Below are 24620 nucleotides of genomic sequence, written 5' to 3' on the forward strand. Positions count from 1 at the left end.
TTCAAGGCGGTGGTTCTCCACCTGGGGCAGTTTTGCCCCCTCAGAGGACAGCTGGCAACGTCTGGAGACATTTTGGCTGTCACTGTTCAGCGTGGGACATGAAGATGCTAAATATTCTACAATGCATAGGACAGCCCCCTGCCTCCCCCGGCAAAGTTCCTGCTGATTTTAGAATTAGAAGATGAAGATGGGCCCACGAGAGGTTTTCCTCTTCTAAGAGCGAAAATGTCATGATCCTTCTCGCCGTGTTTACTCCCTCCTACTGCCCTTGATGCCCTGGTCGCAGCTCCCTGGGAGGACGCGCTTCCCACCAGGGGCATCCTGGCGGACGGTGCCACCCTCATCCATATACATGTCCCCAGTTAAGGACTTCCCGCCGCTGCCCCCGGGAGAGGGGCCTGAGCTGTGGAGTGAAACTGAAAGGAGGGCGCCGCGCTCCTCGGGTGCTTCGGCAGGAAGGTGGCGCAGAACGCCCGGGAGGCTTTGCGGAAATGCAGGGCTTCTCTGGGGACCTAGTAACCTGCTTGGGGGCGACTTCCTGGAGCAGCGGCTCCAGCCCGCGCACAGCCTGACCGTCCAGTGCCAACACCCCAGGGCCCGACGGCAGGGCACCAAGGAGGCGAAAGCTTGCTGGCTGCGCCAGGGGGGCCCCGCCAACCGGCCAGCGACCGAGGCGGGCGCCCGGGTCCAGCCGTCCCCCGCTCCCCAAACTGGCCGTGGTGGCCCAAACCTTCGAAGGGATCCCAGGGCAGGAGGGGGCGGCTTGGTTTTTCCGCGCCTAAGCCCGGGAGCGCACTCCAGCTGCGCCCCCCGGCTGCGCCTCCCCGCGGTGGGATGCGCGTGGGACCGGACGGCGGCGCTGACTCGGCGGTGGCCGCGTGGGCGGCGGGGGAGATGGGGCCACCCGTCGCCCCGTGCTCCGGGGCCAAGATCTGGTGTCGGGACCGTGTCTGTGAGCTGAGCACGCCCCCGCTGGGCTGGGTCTGCGGCCGGGATCACAGGCGGCGGCGGTTAATGATTAATCGCTGACCACCCCGCCTCCAGCCGTTCGGGAGAGGTGGGTTTGGCGCGCCAGGGCCAGGCAGCCGGGAGGGGAGCGCCCGGGACGGAGAAGGGGAGGGCGTGCGCGCTGGGGGCTGCGGGCTGACTGGCTGCAGCGAGATTGGAACCTCCTTCCTCCGCGCTCTCCCCGCCTCGCCCAGACACCCCCCCCCGCAACCCCACCCTCGGACGCCTCCAGCCTCGGCTAGGTTGGGCTGCTCCGGGAAGTTTCCGTGAAAGCACCCGAAAGCCTGTTACCTTGTCCAGGTGAGCTCGAAAAAGCCCTGCACCCACTCTAGTGAGTTGCGGCCGAGAGCTTCGGGCCGCGCGGGGAGGAGGAAGGAGAGTTCGGAAGGTTTTTGGACGCCGCCGCCTGGCTGGCTGCCTTCCTCATGGCTTCGCCCAGCCGTCCTGGCAGTGACTGCTCCCATGTCATCGATCACAGCCACGTTCCCGGGTTCGAGGTGGCCTCCTGGATCAAAATCACCCTCATCCTGGTGTACCTGGCCATCTTCGTGGTGGGCATCCTGGGGAATAGTGTCACCATTCGGGTCACCCAGGTGCTGCAGAAGAAGGGCTACCTGCAGAAGGAGGTGACGGATCACATGGTGAGCCTGGCTTGCTCCGACATCCTGGTCTTCCTCATCGGCATGCCCGTGGAGTTCTACAGCATCATCTGGAATCCCCTGACCACGCCCAGCTACTCGGTGTCCTGCAAGCTTCACACGTTCCTCTTCGAGGCCTGCAGCTACGCCACGCTGCTGCACGTGCTGACGCTCAGCTTCGAGCGCTACATCGCCATCTGCCACCCCTTCCGGTATAAGGCCATGTCGGGGCCCTGCCAGGTGAAGCTGCTCATTGGCTTCGTCTGGGTCACCTCCGCCCTGGTGGCGTTGCCTTTGCTTTTCGCCATGGGAGTCGAGTACCCCTTGGCGAACGTGCCCAGTCACCGCGGTCTCACGTGCAACCGCTCCCGTACCCGCCACCACGAGCAACCGGAGAGCTCCAACATGTCCATCTGTACCAACCTCTCCAGCCGCTGGACCGTGTTCCAGTCCAGCATCTTCGGTGCCTTCGTCATCTACCTCGTGGTCCTGGTCTCCGTGGCCTTCATGTGCTGGAGCATGATGCGGGCGCTCATGAGGAGTAAGCAGGGCACGCTGGCCGCCCAGGGGCAGCAGCTGCAGGTGAGGAAGTCGGAGAGCGAGGAGAGCAGGAGCGCCCGGAGGCAGACCATCATCTTCCTGAGTGAGTCCTGGGTGGAGGGCCTCCTGCGAGCCGCCCTCATCCCCCCCCACTCCCCGCCCGCCACCGCCCGCGGTCCTCTAAACTCAAGTCTTGCCTTAAGAGTGTGAGGCTGAAGAGGCATGGATCTGAGCCTCTGCATGTTTCTTCTCTCTGCTTTGGGGACTTGGGTTATGGTCAAAAGAGCACTAGCCCAGCAGTCAGAAGGGCTGGGTATGTTCCACAGTGGCAGCTGTGCGATGGCTGGCCAAGTCACAGAATAGCCTGGGTAAAATGGAGGTAACACTGAGAAATCTGAGGGTCCAGTTAGGTAATATGGGACAGGTGGAAGTCCTTTGAGAAGGACCCAGTTCTGTGAAGATGGAAGGCAGCAGCCTTATCTAGCCCAGCTTTATCCTGGAGAACCTTTCTCAGGCAATTCGATTGTGTTCCCATTTTTCTTCTCCTTTGTAGAAACAAGGCTGTCGGAAAGACACACAGGCTGGGACTCTGTTCCCCCAAAGTGATTTCCTACCCAAGTCTTAAGAAACTGGAGCTCTCAGACACACACTCCCCAAGGTAGTGCTGGCGTGTTTGCCCTGGTCGATTTGTTTCTTAACACAGAAACATGGCTGGACCGGCTGGCTTGTTTGTCTGATTCAGAAAATCTGGCTTCACAGATTTCCTGAGACTTGATTGATCATCGCAAATACCAGTTCCCTTGCAGAGAACTTGTTTCGTTTTCCAAACTTTTCTTGTGATGTAAATATTTAAAGTCAGATCCTCCTGTGTGCCAGGAAGGGAGGGGTCCATGATCAGTAGCCCCCTAAGGCCTCAGAAGAGGGGCCTGGTGGGCTTTCATGGAGACACACAAAATGTACTGGAGCAAAGAGTTTTTAAAAATGTCTTTTAGCGGAAGGAAGAAAAAGATATCCTTGTGGGCGTGTGTGAGTCAAGGGGGAGCTGTTGGGACAATGTTTCCCCTTTTCCCCAGCTCCCTTTCCAGTATGGCATCAGAGAAGGAATAAATCACGGTGCTGTTTGTTTTGGTGTGGGAAACCTGAGAAACAGGTTCTAGGGCAAGGACTTAGGAAAGAAAATTGGAAGGCTCTTGAAGAGAAATGGAAAGACCTGGGTACTGTCCCAGCCATGCCCCTGGCTTCTGGTGTGTCCGTACAACTGACCTGACTTTACTCTGGGTCTGTGCGAAATGACAGGAGGGAGTTTGCGGTTTGGGGATGCGGACTCTGCATCAGGCGCTGTGCTCTTGGCTTATATTTCCATTTCGTAAAGGAGCCATTTCAGGCTTAGGGAAGACCTAGTTCAAACGCACTCAAGTGCAGCTCCCAGATTCTAACCTTGGTTCTCAGCGTGTTAGCGAGTCCAAGCTCACACTGCTGGCCGCACAGCAGGACAGTAAATTGAGAGACTGACGTGTTGGGGCCAGGAATAATGACTTTAGCGAGAAGATGGTGAACTAGTGTCCCAAAGAACCACCTTACCTGCGTTAGAGTTCAGACTTCTTTTATATTTAAGGGGGAGGGGGTGTGGCTGCTTGTTGCAGACTTCTTGGTGCCGGAATCCTTTGTTCTTGCAGCTGTACATGTAGGTCAGGTCAGGTTCCTATAAACCTCCAACAAGACAGATGTTATTCTCTGTTCTGCAACTTTTTATCTCTATATGAATGGAAACATGTTATATCTTGAAAGGTCAGAGCCTTGAGAGTGGGCCATCCTGTCTATTTCAGACTGTAGGCAACATTCTTGTGGCAAAAGCAATAGAATACAAAGGTTAAAGTAAAAGAAAGAGATCCAAGATGGAGTCAGATTTGTTCTTTGCCATTACAAGGGCAGGGGAATGAGTGGCTGCCTGTGGTTTTTTCACAGGCTCATGGGGAAAGGAAAATGAAATAAAGCAGGACTTTGATAACGTGTTGCAGCCTTTCTGGAAATTGGAGTAAGGCGTCTGTAGCAGGTGACATTGTCTAGGGACTTAGGAAGGGCACCCAACCCAACTCAATCTCTCTCGCCCATTGGCTTCTGCCCAAAATATTCCAGGAAGAAACGGACATTGGATTTGCTTGAACATCTGTTGAAAGACTAGGTCTTCTTTCCGCCATATACCCTTAGGCATATTTTAAACTTTTAGCAGTAATTTATACTTTAGTATGAATGAATTTACTTTTTTAATCTCCCACCCTAATTTAGGAATTAAGACTGCATTTGACCAAGGAAAAAAATTATTGATTCATCTTTGTTCTCTACTGTACCAATCTCTTTTAATTTAAAAAATTTTAATTGCTCTGAATAGATGTCTCTTCTCCTAGTGGGTATTGTTCCAAGTTGAAGTCGGTCTCCATGTTGGAGTTATGTCTCCATTGAGACATAAAATCAGAATGTCACAAGACTTTTGTGTAGAGACAAATAGGAACTTGGAGATCATCTCATCCAATTAGTAATCACCTGGAATGAGTCTGTTCTCTCAGCTGCCCTGTTCTTTCCTTCTGGTTCTCTCCCACTTTCTTGTAACAACTATGTATTAATCACCCACTGTGTTCCCAGCATAGATTGTTGAATGGCAATCAGGTGCTCAATGTGTGATAATGTCTTGGGGGAATTTAGCCCATTTCCTCTGCAGGAGGTTTCCAAAGCACTTCTTGCAACTGTTCCCACTCCCAGTGAATTTCAAAGAGCTTTTAAAAATAGGAGCCTCACTAATTAACTCAAGTGAGGAAATAAATTAATGGAGTGAAGAGGAAGAAATCATGCCTTGCATCCATCAGATTGATACAATGCAATTTACTTTGTGTTTCATAAAACTTATGCTCTGGGGCATTTTTAACCCAGAACAAATGAATATATAAATTGTTTACAAATCGCTGAATTTAACATAGTGATTTAGCTGTCTTTTTAGCACTTGAGTTAACAGATGTATCAAATGAAAACGAATATTTGCTCATTTCAAACATTTTGCATTTAATGTGAAATGTAAATGACAACACGGCACAGGATGTCTTTGGAGCTCTGGAGGCAATAAAAAAACAATTAAGGAATTTTCCCCTTCATTGTTAAAAATGCTAACTTCTGCATAACAGAAGGGAAATTCATAAATCTACCCAAGATGAGGAAGTCTATGTAAAACATATTAATTTTCCTTTCTGCATCTTTTGCTATTGTGCCTCACTCTAGCTGAGGGGCTGGGTTGGTGAATAATGAAAACAAATTGGGAACTCTGGGAGGGAAAGAGATGCGGAGACACCTCCTAGCTCTCAAGCAATTTGCAGGAGAAAACAATAATAATGTGAAAGTACACATTTCTGGACACACGAGTGTCCCTCTTGCCTCTTGTCAGCTCACTGAGAGATCAGTACTAGACATTTCTTTTTGCACGGTCACAGCTAATATGACTTGTCCCGTGCCAGAACAGAGGAGGCCTGGTCTGGATTCCTGTCTCTTCTGGAGGCAAGGAACTGGTGCATTTGTCTCTTTATACCTTAGATGTTGAGAATATGCAAAATGAGCCTTCCTTTCAAGAGGGTTTCCCAGACCTTCCATCTTTTTTCTTTTTTCTTTTTTCTTCCCAGACCTTCCATCTTATATTTCTGAACTCTCACTTGGAGTTATTTTCAGTGCGTGGGGCACCCAGGTCCATAGACACTCGTGTTTGTGTCTGTTGCTCATGGGTCTTGCTGTCAGATGTCACCCACTCAAAGTGGAACAAGAGTAGTTTAAACGAAGAGTTGTAATTTGTAACTTCCAAGAGTGTAAAGTGATTGGGACTAGGTTAGCGGTACCTCCTAAGGACCTGTAGGGTAGTGATGGGCTTTCAACCATAGTTAATGAAAATTTTTTTACAGAAAATTGTGAAATTATGAAATTAAAGGAACAGCATAGAGGCTTAGGACTCTATAATAGGTACACTTTTTTTTTTTGGCATTCTGATTTTCTCTCCTGAGTCAGAGGGAAAGGGGAGGAGGCGCAGAGAGTGATGGGAATTGCACGTCAACTTGGGTTGATCTTGGAGAATATCTTGAATATGGACTTAGTCCCAAGTGTATCTGGATGGAAAAAAGATTGAGAGTGGCTGCTGAACTGAACTACTCTAAAAAGAAGGTTGACACATATTTGGATATTTGTGGGGTGGGCCAGAGAGAAGCAAGGAGGAGATCAGAATCATATCCTCTGGGTCTTAAGACCTCAGATGTGAGGTCAAAGTCACGTGTTCACGGGAGAGACGGAGAAAGGAAGCTGAGATGTTGACAGTGGCTCCTCTTTACAATCAGTACCTGAAACAGACTCTTCAAATTAGTTTCTTAAAATGGAGTCCCAAATTTCCCATGAAAAGAGGTTTTATTGGGATGTCATTGTGAAAAACAAAAGTGAAAATTATGAAAAGAAATTTGTCTTATATTTTGTCAAACATAGTTTCTAATCATATGTGAATTCTTATAATAATTCTTTTCAGAATGAAACAAGTGCTTCACTTGTAATTTTTCCGACAAAATAGTTGTGATAGCCATTGTGTTTGATTTTCTAGAATAGCAAGATTATAAAGAAAGCTTTCTCCCAAGAGCTTCTCTTAATTCGTTGCTATTTAATTCATTCTCATTGAAGGATGAGGATGTCCTAGCGTCATCCTTGTCAATTTCCCATTGTTTCAGGATTAACTGGTTTAATTCGGCCAGACCTTCCTTTGTCAGTGGCTTGTCATTTGATTCATGTGTTTCTCTAGCTTCCCTTTCATTGACTTCATGAAATTCTGCCCCCCACATACAGGCCATATGCAGAAATATAATTAATTGAAAAATCAATCTCTATACCCTTGTGTATATCAACTGATTACATGAAAATGAATGCCTTAAAATGCTCTGAAGTGCCCAAAGAATTTTTAAATAATTGTTTTCCTGACTAGTTTAAATTCTGGTGTTACTATCATGTTTGTATCATTAATTTTCTTAGTAAAGGCTATTTCTGTGGTGTAAAGGGCTAAGCCAACTCAGCCTCTCAGGGAAATATCACCAGAATTAAATTACTGACAATTTTAGAGTGAGAGATTATTTTGACTCAAATGTTTGGCTATTTCAGGACAAAAGTTTTGCCTCGAGTATTCGGCTTGCTGCCTCTGTTCTCCTCCTCCCTTCACTGGGGTGGATGTGGCTATAATAAATGGTGTTGCATGTTTATTTTTCTATTTGTGATATCTGTCATAAATGGCAAGTGTCCTGTGGCCACCCTGGCAGACAAATATAACAATGCTGCTTTATTTGTATAATCAGGCTGCCTCCAAGATTTCACTTCTCTGTTGGAGAGATGCATCGTTCCCGTGGAAGGGAATATTGGAATCCCAGTTCCCATTCATTAGCAAGCCTATTCGTCTGTCTTAGTTGCATGCCTCATGGGGGCTGCCAAAGTGTAATAAGACAGCAGAAGCCTTCATCGAGCAATGCCTTCAGCTTATTAATGCTAAAACCACTCAGAATAAAAGCCATTTGCGGGTAGAGACAGCACAGAGGAAGCATATTGAATCGGGTGTCAAGGAGCCCTGTCCTGCCCCGCTAGACAAGGTCCTCCGGCCCACCACTTGGATCACACTGTCGTCTCTCTCCGCCTTTTCCTCTGCCCAGCTCCCCTGCTAGTCTGAGCCCTGCGACAACCCACCTGACTCTCCACCTCTACTTCTTGGCTGTGTACTGAGCACTGAAGAAAAGACTGGTCACCGTTGCTGCTTTCACTTCTTGTAAATAGAGGTGTTCAGCCTTACCTGGGCCCTGCTCGCTGATAGCACCTTCCTTCGTAGGGACTGTCAAAGAGCTTGAGCTCCTGGAGCCCCTTTTCTACTTTGAGGGACCTTGACTGGACATGGCATCACTGGAGGAATGTCTGCATCTACCCTCGCCTAGGCTGCTCGTGCTGCAGCTGCTGGGATCCCACTGATGCCCCCATTCTCAGGCCCATCGAGTTCAAGTCTGTTAATGGCTTCCCATGGCTCTTAGGTCAGGGATCAAAATCCTTAACATTAGGACCTCGTGGTCGGCTGCCCCTCCAGCTGCATCGGGGGCAGTTCTCCCATTGTGTTAGTCTGCCTGAGCTTCCATGACAAAATACCACAGATAGGGGGGCTTAAACAGCAGACGTTTGTTTTCTCACAGTTCTGGAAGCTAGAAATCTGAGATCTGGGAGATGCCAGGGATGGTTTCTGGTGAGACTTCTTTGGTTTGCAAATAGCAGCCTTCTTACTGAGTCCTCACATGGCCCTTGCTCTGTGCGCACAGAGCGGGAGATCTCTTCTTTATCTCTTCTTTTTGTTATAAGGAAGCCAGTCCAGTGACCTTAGAGCCCTGCCCTTCTGACCTCATATAACCTCAGTCACCTCCCAAAAGGCCCTGTCTCCAGATACTGTCACATTGGGGGTTAGGGCTTCACCGTATGAATGTGGGGAGCACAGTTCAATCTGTAACACTCCTTAATTTCTCTGCCCCATTCCCCCCTTGAAATCCTTCAGTTGACCATGGCCAGGCTGTCTCTTACCACCTGGTCTTGGCATGTGTTGTTTTCTCTGCCTGAAATGCTTTTCTGCCTCACCCCATGCTCTACCTGACCCCACCAGCACCTTCATCAAGCGAGCATCTTCACATCTCCCCTGGGAAGCATGGCCCATCCTCCCTGACTTCATTTAACGTCCCTTGAAACAAGACTCACAGTTATAATTTTACATTTAATGGTGAAATCATTTGATTGATGGCTGCCTGCCTTCTGATTCCTTGAGGGCAGGAGCTATTCTTAATCTCCGTCCCCACCGCTCTTCATCCTAGCCTAGGGGCTGGCACACAGCACACGTTCAATGCAATTTTGTTGACTGAATAAATACCTGAACACGCCTGAGCTTGGGATCGTGGAATAATGTTCTGTTTTCCCTTGGGTGTGCATTCCTCTAGAAACTTATCATTCCTCAGAATTTTTCTGATTAGTCCAAACCTAAAGATGCTCTCTTGAAAGGGATCTGATTCTTCCCAGGCCTCTGAAAAGTCAAGCCATCGTGGAGGACAGTTGAGATTTTATCTCCCCTGAGCCAAGGAACAGTCTGTGTTAATCAGCCCCTGAATATCAACTTTCACTATATGTACCTGCCAGAAGTAACCCTGAAATGAAAGTGATTAAGGTGGTGTTTAACAGTACTTGTGAAGCTCTGTTTAACCGGATGATAATGGAATGAGACAACTTGAAAAATTATTTCTTAGCAGGCCCTTTCACCACTTGTTGACAAGGGTGTCCTCAGGGTGATGGAAAGGGTATGCAGTGGGGGCAGTGTTTTGAAAATATTCAACCAATATGTTTTTATTTCCCCCTTAAATTGCATTCACTTGCAGCCCTCTCCCTCAAGTCTTAACCAGAAGGCTTGTCACCCCAGGGAAGCAAAAAAGCAGGTACTGCCTTGTCTAAAGGTATTGCTTTCAGTTTTGAGCCCGGAAGCTGGACTTCTTGACCTCTTTGGCTAGGCAGTTGTCTTGAAAGCCAGGTTTTGGGAAGGGGGAAGAAAAGACTTCTAAACTCCATAGTCTCTCCCCCTCTTTTTTTTTTTTTTTTAGCTGTGCCAGGTGGCATGGAGGATCTTAGTTCCCCAACCAGGGATCGAATCTGTGCCCCCTGCATTGGGAGTGCAGAGTCTTAACCACTGGACTGCCAGGGAAGTCCCCATAGCTCTCCCTTTAATGTACCTTGAGCCCAGCCTGGTGGATAAGATCAGCCACCATGCCACCTGGTCCAGACAAGATCATAGCTAAGGGGCTTGACATTTCTCCTTGGCAGCCATTGAAGGGCTTTCAGGGGAGAAGCGGCACAGTTAAATGTGTGCCGCTGCCCCTGGGCTGACAGCATTTGTGGAACCGCAATTGGAGTCAACATACAGGCCTGGTCATGTCCCCAGAGTGGAAAAGAGACGACCCTTCACTGGGACACAATCCCGGTGGAGCACCTGAGGTCGGTTAGTTCTTCCTGCCATTCTTCAGGCCTCTGGCTCTTGGTTTGTCCAACTCTTGCTGGCTCTGCAGCCTTCCATGGCCAGAGAGTGACTCTGCTTGCCCTCAGCTCCTTATCTGTCCCCAGCATGGAGGCCCCAAGCTCCTCCACATTGCATAGGCTCTGGCTAGGAGCTGGCTTGGTCGTAGTCGCTCTAACTTATCTCCACTGTGCAGTGGTCCGCTCATTCTTCAGTGACAATTTCAAGTCCCCACTTCTTCCTCCAAGCCTTCCCACACGGATCTTCCTGTGAACGATGAGCCATCTGAGACCCCATTTCTCAGATGGGGTCCCAGGTGTTGTCTCCCAACTCTTCTTCTTTTTTTTTTTTTAAAGAATTGCTTTATTTATTTTATTTTTGGCTGCATCGGGTCTTAGTTGCGGGCCGTTCATTGCGGCGCGCGGGCTCCTCTCTAGTTGTGGCGTGTGGGCTCTGTGTTTGAGGCCTGTGAGCTCAGTAGTTGTGGCATGTGGGCTTAGTTGCCCCACCGCATGTGGGATTCTAGTTCCCCAACCAGGGATCGAACCCGTGTCCCCTGCATTGGAAGGTGCATTCCCAACCACTGGACCACCAGGGAAGTCCCTCTCCCAGCTATTCTTGGGGCTTCCTGAGATCAGGGACTGTGCACACTCATAGTTCTTCAAACTACCCTACTGGGCTGGGGACGCAGTGGATGTGAACTGCTTCATAGGTGCTGGGATTGAAATTCCCTGACAGTGGTGCTGCTCTTGGGTAGGACGGGGACCCCACAAACTGTGATCCTCAGGAAATCGCTTCGCCTCCACCTGCCTTTCCGCCCCTTCCCTGTGGCAGGCAGAAATCTGAGATGGCTCCTGGACTTCTGGAGCCCCGGTGTACATACATCTGCTCCCACTTATTCAAGCAAACACTAATCAAGGTGTTGCAGTGAAGGGATTTTGCAGAAGTAGTTAAGTTCCTGAATCAGTTGACCTTAAAATAGGGAGATTTTCTGCGTGGGCTTAATCAAGTCACAAGACCGTTGAAATCTGGGTCTAGAAGTCAGAGACAGGGGACCTCAGAGATTCAAATCACAAGAGGGGTGGGAGGTAAAAGACATTCTCCATTGCTGGCTTTGGAGATCTGGAGGGGTCGCTGGCAGGGAATGTAGGTGGTCCCTAGGAGCTGAGCGCCAGGAAAGAAGTGGGGATCTGAATGAGCTGAGAGGTGGATTTCCCCCCAGAACCTTCAGAAAAGAATTCAGCCTGGCTGATACCATGAGACCCTGAGCAGAGATCTCAGCCATGCCGGGTCTGGAGTTCCGATCTACAGAAATGTGAGCTAATAAATAGATGTCGTTATGTAACAGTAGAAAACGGATACATTCCCTGAACTCTGATAAGGGGCTCCAAGGTAGACACATGTCCTGCCTTAGTTATATCTTCCAAACCTAATCTCTAGAAGCTTCTCTGTGAAAAGTCCTACCTTCTGAGACCTGTACCCATGGCCCAGCCATTCCTGGATTCACCCACCATTTATTGAACACCTGCTAAGGCTCAGTGATTAGGAAATTTACCATGATCCAGGGCACCATGGGATTTTCTCTGGACTTTTAGACTCTTATTTGGGGAATTCAAAATTTGCAGGTTTGAGTCCCATCAGCTGGAATTTTGAACCCGTGGATACTTTGGTTGTCAGAGAGGAGGACTGTGGTAGATTCATCTTTTAATTATCATGCTTTGGGTAGCTCTTTTTCCTCAGAGCCTGGCACTTAGAAGGTGCTGAACGAAAGTTGGGTGAATCAGTGAATGTCTGGGCAGCTTTGCTGCTTTCCAGAGCCTTCGCACTGGAGGAGAGCGCTTACATTCGTCATCATTTAGCTTCAAATGGAAAAAGGTGGGGTGGACAGTGGGAGCCAACCCCAGTGCTGAAAGCAAGTCTGAGTACGAGAAATGTCTCAGGCTAACAAACTTTACCATTTTCTGATGTTAGGGTTTCTGCCAACTGAGAAACTTGACAAAATTTCCTGCTTGCACTTACTGTGTGTAAGAGCCATTTTGGCGGGCAGGAGCCTGCCAGACATCTCATCAGGCTGCTTTACACATCTCAAGGGTGGCTGGATAGCTGGAGAGCAGTGGTGGTACCAGGATCTGATAGACGGGGGTCAGCAGGCTGCAGCAGCATATTGGAAACCAAAGGCCTGCATTCGTGGGAGTCAGGCCCAGTTGGGGGATAAGGTTCATTGAATTTGTAGAGAAAAGCCATCTTCTTTCTCTAGTGACGGGGAAAAAAATCCAGCTTACCTCAGAAATAAAACACTACACACAGGGTATTCGGGTAGAAGCAAACTCATTTGGTGTCTGGCTTTACATATTATTATTCTTTGGAAGACATGATCGACTCAGCAGAAACAAAGCTTTCTGGGAAATTTATGGGTCGACCTGCTCTGTGCCACAGTTCTGAAGGATGAAATATCATGTTGAACTGGCAGCTGCATATTTTGTATATTTAGAGGACAGCTGATGTGTTGTCACTGTTTTTCAAGTTTGTCTCGACAGGGGAGGCAAGGGAAGTTTGCTTTCCAGAGGGTGAAGAAAACTTGTGTAGAAGTAGCCTGTTCTCCTTCTTGCACCTGGAGTTTTTCTCATTGAATCTCTTGAAGGCCCCTTCCTCCAGGAAGCCTTCCTGGACCGGCTTCACCCTGCTCTAAATTCTCCAGCAGGTCTTTGCGTTTCACTTTAGCACTTCATTCATCAGGTATTTACGAAATCCTAAAGTGTGTATGGTGTCATTTAGACTTTAGAGATCAGGATGCTCATTCTCCCCTTTGAGGAGCTTAATATTTCTCTAGTTGGGGCATCAAAGTATAGAGGTGGAGCCTTGTAGAAGGAAGCCTAAAAATACCCTTGATGAAGAGAGGCGGGTAATGGCTGCTTATAAAGTAAACTGGTTCTGGGCACCAGCATTTTTGTTTTTGTTTTTTTGCGGTACGCGGGCCTCTCACTGCTATGGCCTCTCCCGTTGCGGAGCACAGGCTCCGGACGCGCAGGCTCAGCGGCCGTGGCTCACAGACCCAGCCACTCCGCGGCATGTGGGATCTTCCCAGACCGGGGCACGAACCCGTGTCCCCTGCATCGACAGGCGGACTCTCAACCCCTGTGCCACCAGGGAAGCCCCAGTATTTTTAATAGGGTGGTTAATTGGACGTCACCCATCCCAGAGATGTTCTCCACAAACTTGATATTCATCGTGTGGTCCATGGATCAGGAGCATCAACATCACCTGGAAATTGTAAACTATAGAGTCTTGGGCCACACCCCACACCTACTGAATTAGAATCTGCCTTGCATGCAGGTCTCTGTGATTCCTGCGCAGATTAAAAGCTTGAGGAGCACCCATCCGCGACATGTGGAAGGGATTCTTTAACTCAAAAAGAATAAGAAAAGGATGCATTAGGAATGACTGAACTCACCATGTGTAGTAAGAACTAGTTAGAGTTGTAATAGGAACTCTGTGTAGTCATGGCACGTGTGAATTTGCTCCATGACACTTAGGCAGAAGAAACTTCACATTATTTTGAAAAAAAAAACTTAAGTCAGGCTCCAAACCTCCATTTGCAAGGTAGTGAAAATTCAATCTCAGTGAAGTTTAGGGGAAGACGTCCCCTTGCTCCTGTTGTATTAAAATTCAAGGGGGCTTATGAGATGCCCAGAAAATGAAGCATTTGGTCCTACTTTCAAAATAGGTTCAGAGCATTTCCTGTTCCTCTTTCTCTAGCATTCTGCTGCCAAGGCTGATCAGAGCGCCGGGACCAGCCAGTCAAGGGACTGGCCTTTATACTTTATCTCTATTCCTTATAACATCACCATCATGAGAGTAGAATTATCCTTGGTTTTCAGAATTGCCCGAGGTAATCACCCATGGAGATTTGAGCTACAGTCTAACTCTGAAGTCCATGTTTTGCCCTCAGCAAAGAGATGGTCTCTTTGAATAGGATGTGGTCCAGCTGGGGGCCTTGTTGTGGGCGGTGAGAGATGAGGAGGGAAGAAACCAGGATGCCAAGTCTGGTGCACGTTTCTTTTTTTTTTTTTTTTTTTGCAGTACGCGGGCCTCTCACTGCTGTGGCCTCTCCCGTTGTGGAGCACAGGCTCCGGACGCGCAGGCTCAGCGGCCATGGCTCACGGGCCCAGCCGCTCCGCGGCATGTGGGATCCTCCCGGACCAGGGCACGAACCCGCGTCCCCTGCATCGGCAGGCGGAGTCTCAACCACTGCGCCAGCAGGGAAGCCCTGCTCTCTTTTTTTCCTTCCAGTTTTATTGAGATACAATTGACATACAGTATTGTGTAAGTTTAAGGTGTACAGCATAATGATTTGACTTCCATACATCATGAAATGTTAAATAAGTTTAGAGAGCATCCATCATCTTCTGTAGATACAAAATTAAAGAAATAGAAAAAAAATTTTGTTTTTACGATGAGAACGCTTAGGATTTATTCTCTTAGCAACTTTCATATATAAGGTACAGCTGTGTTCATTATAGTTACCATGTTGTACATCACACCCCTATTAGTTATTTATCTTATAAACGGAGGTTTGTACCTTTTAACTACCTGCATCCAGTTTCCCCCTACCCTTAGCCCCTGCCACGAATCTGATGTCTTCTTCTATGAGTTTGTTTATTTTGCCACAATAATGGGTTGACAACACTGTGATCGTTCCTGGTACACAGCATAGTGATTCACTATTTCCACACATTTCAAAAAGATAACCATGGGTCTAGTTACCTCTGTCACTATACAAAGATATTACAAAAGAATTGATTATATTCCTCCAACTGTGCATTTCATACCTGTGACTCATTTATTTTGCATCTGGAAGTTTGTACCTCTTTTTTTTTTTTTTTTTTTTCTTTTTGCGGTATGCCGGCCTCTCACTGTTGTGGCCTCCCCCGTTGCGGAGCACAGGCTCCGGACGCGCAGGCCCAGCGGCCATGGCTCACGGGCCCAGCCGCTCCGCGGCATATGGGATCCTCCCAGACCGGGGCACGAACCCGTATCCCCTGCATCGGCAGGCGGACTCTTAACCACTGCGCCACCAGGGAGGCCCTGGAAGTTTGTACCTCTTAATCTCCCTCATATACTTCTCTCTACCCTCTCTGGCAACTACCTGTTGGTTTTCTGTATCTATGACTCTGTTTCTGTTTTGTTATACTTGTTCATTTGTCTTGTTTTTTAGAGTCCACATACAAGTGAAATCATAAGGTATGTCTTTCTCTGTCTGACTTATTTCACTTAGCATACTTCCCTCTATGTCTATCCATGTTGTCGTAAATGGCAAGATTTCATTCTTTTTTATGACTGAGTAATATTCCATTATATATATACGTGTGTGTATATATATATATATATGCATATCTTCTTTATCCATTCATCTATTGATGGGCATTTAGGTTGCTTTCATATCTTGGCTATTGTAAATAATGTTGAAATGAACATGGGGGTGCGTATAACTTTTTGAACAAGTGTTTTTGTTTTCTTTGGATACTCAGGAGTGGAATTGCTGGATGGTATGATAGTACTGTTTTTAATTTTTTGAGGAATATTCATACCATTTTCCGTAATAACTTCACCAATTTACATTCCCACCAGCAGAGCCTGAGGGTTCACTTTTCTCCACATCCTTATCACCCCATGTTATTTGTTGTCTTTTTGATAATAGCCATTTTGAAAAATGTCAGGTGATGTCTCCTTATGGTTTTTTTAAAAAATTAATTAATTTATTTTTAGTTTTGGCTGCATTGGGTTTTTTTGTTGCCGCATGCGGGCTTTTATCTAGTTGCGGCGAGTGGGGGCTACTCTTCATTGTGGTGTGCAGGCTTCTCATTGCGGTGGCTACTCTTGTAGCAGAGCACGGGCTCTAGGCATGCGGGCTTCAGTAGTTGTGGCTCGTGGGCTCAGTAGTTGTGGCTCGCGGGCTCCAGAGCACAAGCTCAGTAGTTGTGGTGCACAGGCTTAGAAGATCCGCGGCATGTGGGATCTTCCTGGACCAGGGCTCGAACCCGTGTCTCCTGCATTGGCAGGCGGATTCTTAACTACTGCACCACCAGGGAAGCCCTGCGGTATTTTTTTTTTTTTTTTTTTAACTAGTTGGAAGCTTTTAATTTTGCTTATTTTAAGCAACTTATAAGAAAAGTCTTGGGTACATGGATTTTTTCCCCACATCTTTATTGGAGTATAAATGCTTTACAATGTTGTGTTAGTTTCTACTGTACAACAAAATGAATCAGATACATGCATACATATATCCCCATATCCCCTCCCTCTTGAGCCTCCCTCCCACTCTCCCTATCCTATCCCTTTAGGTTGTCACAAAACACCAAGCTGAGCTATGCAGCAGCCTCCCACTAGCCATGCATTTTACATCTGGTAGTGTATATATATGTAGATGCCACTCTCTCACTTCATCCCAGCTTCCCCTTCCCCCGCCGTGCCCTCAAGTCCATTCTCCACATCTGCGTCTTTATTCTTGCCCTGCCACTAGGTTCATCAGTACTGCTTTTTAAAATTCCATATATATGTGTTAGCATATGGTATTTGTTTTTCTCTTTCTGACTGACTTCACTCTGTATGACAGATTCTAGGTCCATCCACCTCACTACAAATAACGCAATTTCATTCCCTTTTATGGCTGAGTAATATTCCATTGTACACATGTCCCACGTTTTCTTTATCCATTCATCTGTTGATGGACATTTAGGTTGCTTCCATGTCCTGGCTATTGTAAATAGAGCTGCCATGAACATTGTGGTACATGACTCTTTTTTTTTTTTTTTTTTTTTCTTTTTTTGCGGTATGTGGGCCTCTCACTGTTGTGGCCTCTCCCGTTGCGGAGCACAGGCTCCGGATGCGCAGGCCCAGCGGCCATGGCTCACGGGCCCAGCCGCTCCGCGGCATATGGGATCCTCCCAGACCGGGGCACGAACCCGTATCCCCTGCATCGGCAGGCGGACTCTTAACCACTTGCGCCACCAGGGAGGCCCGATGACTCTTTTTGAATTACGTTTTTCTCAGGGTATATGCCCAGTAGAGGGATTACTGGGTCATATGGTAGTTGTATTTTTTGTTTTTTAAGGAAGCTCCATAGTGTTCTCCATAGTGGCTGTATCAATTTACATTCCCACCAACAGTGCAGAAGGGTTCCCTTTTCTCCACACCCCCTCCAGCATTTATTGTTTGTAGATTGTTTTCATGACAGCTGACCCGTGTGAGGTGATAACTCATTGTAGTTTTGATTCGCATTTCTCTAATGATTAGTGATGTTGAGCATCTTTTCATGTATTTCTTGGCCATCTATATGTCTTCTTTGGAGAAATGTCTATTTAGGTCTCCTCCCCATTTTTGGATTGGGTTGTTTGTTTTTGTGATATTGAGCTGCATGAGCTGCTTTTATGTTTTGGAGGTTAATCCTTTGTCAGTTGCTTTATTTGCAAATATTTTCTCCCATTCTGAGGGTTGTCTTTTGGTCTTGTTTATGGTTTCCTTTGCTGTGCAAAAGCTTTGAAGTTTCATTAGGTGCCACTTATTTGTTTTTATTCCCTTACTCTAGGAGGTGGGTCAAAAACGATCTTGCTGTGATTTATGTCAGAGTGTTCTGCCTATGTTTTCCTCTAAGAGTTTTACAGTGTCTGGTCTTACATTTAGGTCTTTAATCCATTTTGAGTTTATTTTTATGTATGGTATTAGAGTGTATTCTAATTTCATTCTTTTGCTTGCAGCTGTCCATTTTTCCCAGCACCACTTATTGAAGAGGCTGTGATTTCTCCATTGTATATTCTTGCCTACTTTGTCAAAGATGAGGTGACCATATGTGTGTGGGTTTATCTCTGGGCTTTCTATCCTGTTCCATTGATCTACATTTCTGTTTTTGTACTAGTACCATATTGTCTTGATTACTCTAGCTTCGTAGTATAGTCTGAAGTCAGGGAGCCTGATTCCTCCAGCTCCGTTTTTCTTTCTTAAGATTGCTTTGGTTATTCGGGGTCTTTTGTGTGTCCATACAAATTGTAAAGTTTCCTGTGCTAATTCTGTGAAAAATGCCAGTGGTAATTTGATAGGGATTGCATTGAACCTGTAGGTTGCTTTGGGTACTATAGTCATTTTCACAATATTGATTCTTCCAATTCAGGAGCATGGTATATCTCTCCATCTGTTTATGTTATCTTTAATTTCTTTCATCAGTGTTTTATAGTTTTCTGAGTACAGCTCTTTTGCCTCCTTAGGTAGGTTTATTCCTAGGTATTTTATTCTTTTTGTTGTGATGGTAAATGGGATTGTTTCCTTAATTTCTCTTTCTGATCTTTCATTATTAGTGTATAGGAATGCAAGAGATTTCTGTGCATTAATTTTGTATCCTACAAACTTACCAAATTCATTGATTAGCTCTACTAGTTTTCTGGTGGCATCTTTAGGATTTTCTATTTATAGTATCATGTCATCTGCAAACAGTGACAGTTTTACTTCTTCCTTTCCAATTTGTATTCCTTTAATTTCTTTTTCTTCTCTGATGGCCTTGGCTAGGGCTTCCAAAACTATGTTGAATAATAGTGGCGAGAGTGGACATCCTTGTGTTGTTCCTGATCCTAGAGGAAATGCTTTCAGTTTTTCACCATTGAGTATGATGCTTGCTGTGGGTTTGTCACATATGGCCTTCATTATGTTGAGGTAGGTTCCCTCTATACCCACTTTCTGGAGAGCTTTTTTTATCATAAATGGGTGTTGAATTTTGTCAGAAGATTTTTCTGCATCTATTGAGATGATCATATGGTTTTGATTCTTCAATTTGTTAATATGGTGTATCACATTAATTATTTTGTGTATATTGAAGAATCCTTGCATCCCTGGGATAAATCCCACTTGATCATGGTGTATGATCCTTTTAATGTATTGTTGGATTCTGTTTGCTAGTATTTTGTCGAGGATTTTTGCATCTATGTTCATCAGTGATATTGGTCTGTAATTTTCTTTTTTTGTGAGATCTTTGTCTGGGTCTGGTATTAGGGTGCTGGTGGCTTCGTAGAATGAATTTGGAAGTGTTTCTCCCTCAGCAGTTTTTTGGAAGGGTTTGAGAAGGATGGGTGTTGGCTCTTCTCTAAATGTTTGATAGAATTCACCTGTGGAGCCATCTGGTCTTGGGCTTTTGTTTGTTGGAAGATTTTAAATTACAGTTTCAATTTCATTACCTGTGATTGGTCTGTTTATATTTTCTAATTCTTCCTTGTTCAATCTTGGAAGATTGTACCTTTCCAAGAATTTGTCCATTTCTTCCAGGTTGTCCATTTTATTGGCATACAGTTGCTTGTAGTAGTGTCCTATGATCTTTTGTATTTTTGCGGTGTCAGTTGTAATCTCTCCTTTTTCATTTCTAATTTTATTGATTTGAGTCCTCTCTCTTTTTTTCTTGATGAGTCTGGCTAAAGGTTTATCAATTTTCTTTATCTTCTCAAAGAACCAGCTTTTAATTTTAAAACCTTTGTCATTGTTTTCTTTGTTTCTATTTCATTTATTTCTGCTCTGATCTTTATGATTTGTTTCCTTCTCCTAACTTTGGGTTTTCTTTGTTCTTCTTTTTCTTGTTGGTTTAGGTGTAACATTTGATTGTTTATTTGAGATTTTTCTTGTTTCTTGAGGTGAGTTTGAATTGCTATGAACTTCCCTCTTAGAACTGCTTTTGCTCTATCCCATAGGTTTTGGATCATTGTGTTTTCATTGTCATTTGTTTCTAGGTATTTTTTGATTTCCTCTTTGATTTCTTCAGTGATCTCTTGATTATTTAACAGCGTGCTGTTTAGCCTCCATCTATTTTTGTTTTTTACGTTTTTTTTTCGTGTAATTCAGTTCTAATCTCAAAGAGTTGTGGTCAGAAAAGATGCTTGATATGATTTCAATTTTCTTAAATTTTCCAAGTCTTGATTTGTGACCCAAGATATGATATGTTTTGGAGAATGTTCCACGTGCAATTGAGAAGAAAGTGTATTCTTCCACTTTTGGATGGAATGTCCTAAAAATATCAGTTAAGTCTCTCTGGTCTGCTGTATCATTTAAAGCTTGTGTTTCCTTATTTATTTTCTGTCTGGATGATCTGTCTATTGGTGTATGTGGGGTGTTAAAGTCCCCCATTATTATTGTGTTACTGTCGATTTCTCCTTTTATGGCTGTTAGCATTTGCCTCATGTATTGAGGTGCTCCTATGCTGGGTCCATAAATATTGATGATTATTATGTTTTCTTATTGGATTGATCCCTTGATCATTATGTAGTGTTCTTCCTTATCTCTTGTAAATGTCTTTATTTTAAAGTCTATTTTATCTGATATGAGTATTGCTACTCCAGTTTTCTTTTTTGATTTCCATTTGCATGGAATATCTTTTTCTATCCCCTCATTTTCAATCTGTATGTGTCTCTAGGTCTGAAGTGGGTTTCTTGTAGACAGCATAAATAAAGGTCTTGTTTTTGGATCCATTCAGCCAGTCTGTTTCTTTTGGTTGGAGCATTTAATCTATTTACATTCAAGGTGATTATTGATATGTATGTTCCTATTACCATTTTCTTAATTGTTATGGGTTTGTTTTTGTAGGTCCTTTTCTTCTCTTGTGTTTCCCACATAGAGAAGTTCCTTTAGCATTTGTTGTAGAGCTGGTTTGGTGGTGTGGAATTCTCATAGCTTTTTCTTGTCTGTAAATCTTTTGATTTCTCCATCGGATCTGAATGAGATCCTTGCCGGGTAGAGTAATCTTCATTGAAGGTTTTTCCCTTTCATCATTTAAAATATGTCCTGCCAGTCCCTTCTGGCTTGCAGAGTTTCTGCTGAAAGATCAGCTGTTAACCTTATGGGGATTCCCTTGTATGTTATTTGTTGCTTTTCCCTTGCTGCTTTTAATATTTTTTCTTTGCATTTAATTTTTGATAGCTTGATTAATATGTGCCTCGGCGTGTTTCTCTTTGGGTTTATCCTGTATAAGACTCTCTGTGCTTCCTGGACTTGATTGGCTATTTCCTTTTCCATGTTAGGGAAGTTTTTGAGTATAATCTCTTCAAATATTTTCTCAGTCCCTTTCTTTTCTCTTCTTCTTCTGGGACCCCTATAATTCAAATGTTGGTGCATTTAATGTTGTCCCAGAGGTCTCTGAGACTGTCCTTAATTCTTTTCATTCTTTTTTCTTTATTTTGCTCTGCAGTAGTTATTTCCACTATTTTATCTTCCAGGTCACTTATCTGTTCTTCTGCCTCAGTTATTCTGCTATCGATTCCTTCTAGAGTATTTTTAATTTCAGTTATTGTGTTGTTTGTCACTGTTTGTTTGCTCTTTAGTTCTTCTAGATCCTTGTTCATTGTTTCTTATATTTTCTCCATTCTGTTTCTGAGATTTTGGATCATCTTTACTGTCATTACTTTGAATCCCTTTTCAGGTAGTTTGCCTTTTTTTTTTTTTTTTTTTTTTTTTGCTGTACGCGGGCCCCTCACTGCTGTGGCCTCTCCCGTTGCGGAGCACAGGCTCTGGGCGCACAGGCTCTGCGGCCATGGCTCGCGGGCCCAGCCGCTCCGCGGCATGTGGGATCTTCCGGGATCGGGGCACGAACCCGTGTCCCCTGCATCGGCAGGCGGACTCTCAACCACTGCGCCACCAGGGAAGCCCTAGTTTGCCTATTTTGACGTCATTTATTTGGGCTTGTAAGTTTTCACCTTGCTCCTTCGTCTGCAACATATTTTTTTGTCATTTCATTTTTTTTTTTGATGGGTGGTGCTGTATTCTTGTCTTACTGGTTGTTTGGCCTGAGGCATCCAGCACTAGAGTTTGCAGGCAGTTGGATAGAGCTGGGCCTTGGTGCTGAGATGAGGACCTCCGGGAGGCCTCACTCCAATTAATATTCCCTGGGGTCTGAGGTTCTCTGTTACTCCAGCGGTTTGAACTCAGAGCTCCCACCACAGGAGCTTGGGCCCAACCTCTGGCCTGGGAACCAAGATCCCAGAAGCAACGTGGTGAGGCAAAAAAAAAAAAAAAAAAAAAAAGAAAAAAAAAAAGAAAAAATGGAGCAGTGCAATAAAAAAGAATAAATAACAAAATAAAATTAGAATAAAATATATTAGGAAAAATAAAAACATAATTGAAACAACTGCAATAAAGTAAAAGAAAACCACAAGAGAAAAAATAAAAAATAAAAAAGGGGGGAGCAAGCCAAAAGGAGTAGAACAATAACAACTTATAAAGAATAAAAGAAAATGATCAAAATAAAAGATTTATTAGAAAAAATAAAAATATAAATGAATCAACAATGAGTCAACAACAAGATAAAACAGAACCCCAGTCTAAAAGAGGGGAAAAGATAAAGAAATAAAACCCAAACCTTGGTTACGTGGGGGTGGAGTTTAGGCGGAGGTGGAACTTAGGCAGGGGCAGGGTTTAGGGTGGGGCGGGACCTGGGTGGGGAGGTGAGGCGGTGACATTTGAGTGTGGGTTGGAGCCTAGGCTCAGGACCCATGCTGCTGGTAAAGGCCTTAGGGGTGCAGCCTAGGCAGGGCGTTGTTGAAGCATGGGGCCTCTGCTTAGGACCAGCCTGGAAGTGGAGAGGCAGCAAGTCTAAAGGGCTGCCTCCAGAGTGTGGAGTTCCAGTGTTTGCCGGTAGGGCCCTGGGTGAGGGTGTGTGGGTGGGGTTTAGGCCCAGCGCAGTTGGAGGGGGTCTCAGAGGAGGTCTCTGAGTGTAGAGGTGGGGCCCTGGGGCAGGGCTTGGGCTCTGCGTGGCAAGAGGGAGACTCTGAGGGCAGAGGATTAGGCCTGGGAGCCCAACAGGCTCCCTGGTGACTAAGTGGACAGGGAAAGCGCTGGCCGTATTCCCTTCCTTCCTCCGTGTCCCCCCATGTCTCCCCTGTTCCTGCTGGACCCTGAACCGTGGGTGGGTCCTGCTGGCTGTAGGAACTCCTCCCCTCCCCCAGCTGCCCCTAAAGCGTGCCAGTCCCGTAGTTCCGGCCTTTACTTTGGCTCCCCCTTCCCTCTCTCCCATTCCCTCCGGATCCGCCCTGCTGGAGGGGGCCTTGGTGGGCCTCGAGGATCAGTCCCAGTATCTCAGCAGGCTCCCGGGGGCCCAAGAGGGCAGGGGAGAACTGGCCACTCTTCCTTTTGATTCTCTGCCCTCCCAGTGGTCCCCCAATTAGCTCCTCCAGGCGTGGGATCCCTTCCCCTCCCCCAGCCGCCCCTCAGGGGTGCCAGTCCGGTCCCGCCTCCACTTCTCCTCCCCCCCCTCCTCCCCCCACACCCCACGTATTACCCGGTCGCTGGGGGTTCCTCCCATCCCCTTAGGTGTCCGTGGTCCCCCCACTGGTGCCTGGTAGGTGCCCCAGTTGTGCAGAGACGGGAATTCTGCATCCTCTTAGTCCGCCATCTTGACTCCTCCCCTCATGGTGGTTTTGATTTGCATTCCCCTAATGACTAGTGATGTTGAGCGTCTTTTCATGTGCTGGTTGGCCATGTATACGTTCTTTGGAAAAGTGTCTATTCAGGTCCTCTGCCCAGTTTTTAATTGGGTTGTTTGCTTTTTTGATGTTGAGTTGTATGAATTCTTTGTATATTCTGGATATTACCTCCTTATCAGATATATCATTTCCAAATATTTTCTCCTATTCAGTAAGCAACCTTTTTGCTTTCTTGATAGTTTCCTTCTCTGTGCAAATACTTTTGGGTGTAGTCTCATTTGTTTATTTCTGTTTCCTTTGCCTGAGGAGATAGAACCATAAAATATTGTTAAGGGTGATGTCAAAGAGCATATTGCCTATGTTTTCTTCTAGAAGTTTTATGGATTTAGGTCTTACATTTACGTGTTTAATCCATTTGGGATTTATTTTTATATATGGTGTGAGAAAGTAGTCCAGTTCGATTCTTTTGCTTGTAGTTGTCCAGTTTTCCAAACATCATTTATTAACAGGCTGTCCTTTCCCCATTGTATATTTTTGCCTCCTTTGTCATAGATTATTTACCCATAAAAGTGTGGCTTGGGCCTCCCTGGTGGCGCAAGTGGTTGAGAGTCCGCCTGCCGATGCAGGGGATACGGGTTCGTGCCCCGGTCTGGGAGGATCCCATATGCCGCGGAGCGGCTGGGCCTGTGAGCCATGGCCACTGAGCCTGCGCGTCCGGAGCCTGTGCTCCGCAACGGGGGAGGCCACAACAGTGAGAGGCCCGCATACCGCAAAAAAAAAAAAAAAAAAAAGTGTGGCTTTATTTCTGGGCTCTCTATTCTGTTTCATTGATCTATGTGTCTGTTTATGTGCCACTACCATACTGTTTTGATTACTGTAGCTTTGTAGTTTAGTTTGAAATCAGGGAGCATGATACCT

General features: G+C 45.8%; 1 protein-coding gene across 1 annotated transcript in view; it reads left to right on the top strand.

The window, feature by feature from the left end:
- The first annotated feature begins 1176 nt into the window (after positions 1-1176).
- The window catches only part of GPR39 (G protein-coupled receptor 39), a 234187-nt gene continuing 210743 nt past the window's right edge, over positions 1177-24620 (top strand). The window contains exon 1 of the mRNA XM_060106375.1: positions 1177-2289. Coding sequence (XP_059962358.1) covers positions 1434-2289 — 856 coding nt within the window. The 5' untranslated portion in view covers positions 1177-1433. The remainder of the gene's footprint in view (positions 2290-24620) is intronic.

This window comes from Mesoplodon densirostris, chromosome 8 (genome assembly GCF_025265405.1).
Source record: "Mesoplodon densirostris isolate mMesDen1 chromosome 8, mMesDen1 primary haplotype, whole genome shotgun sequence".
Lineage (NCBI taxonomy): Eukaryota > Metazoa > Chordata > Mammalia > Artiodactyla > Ziphiidae > Mesoplodon > Mesoplodon densirostris.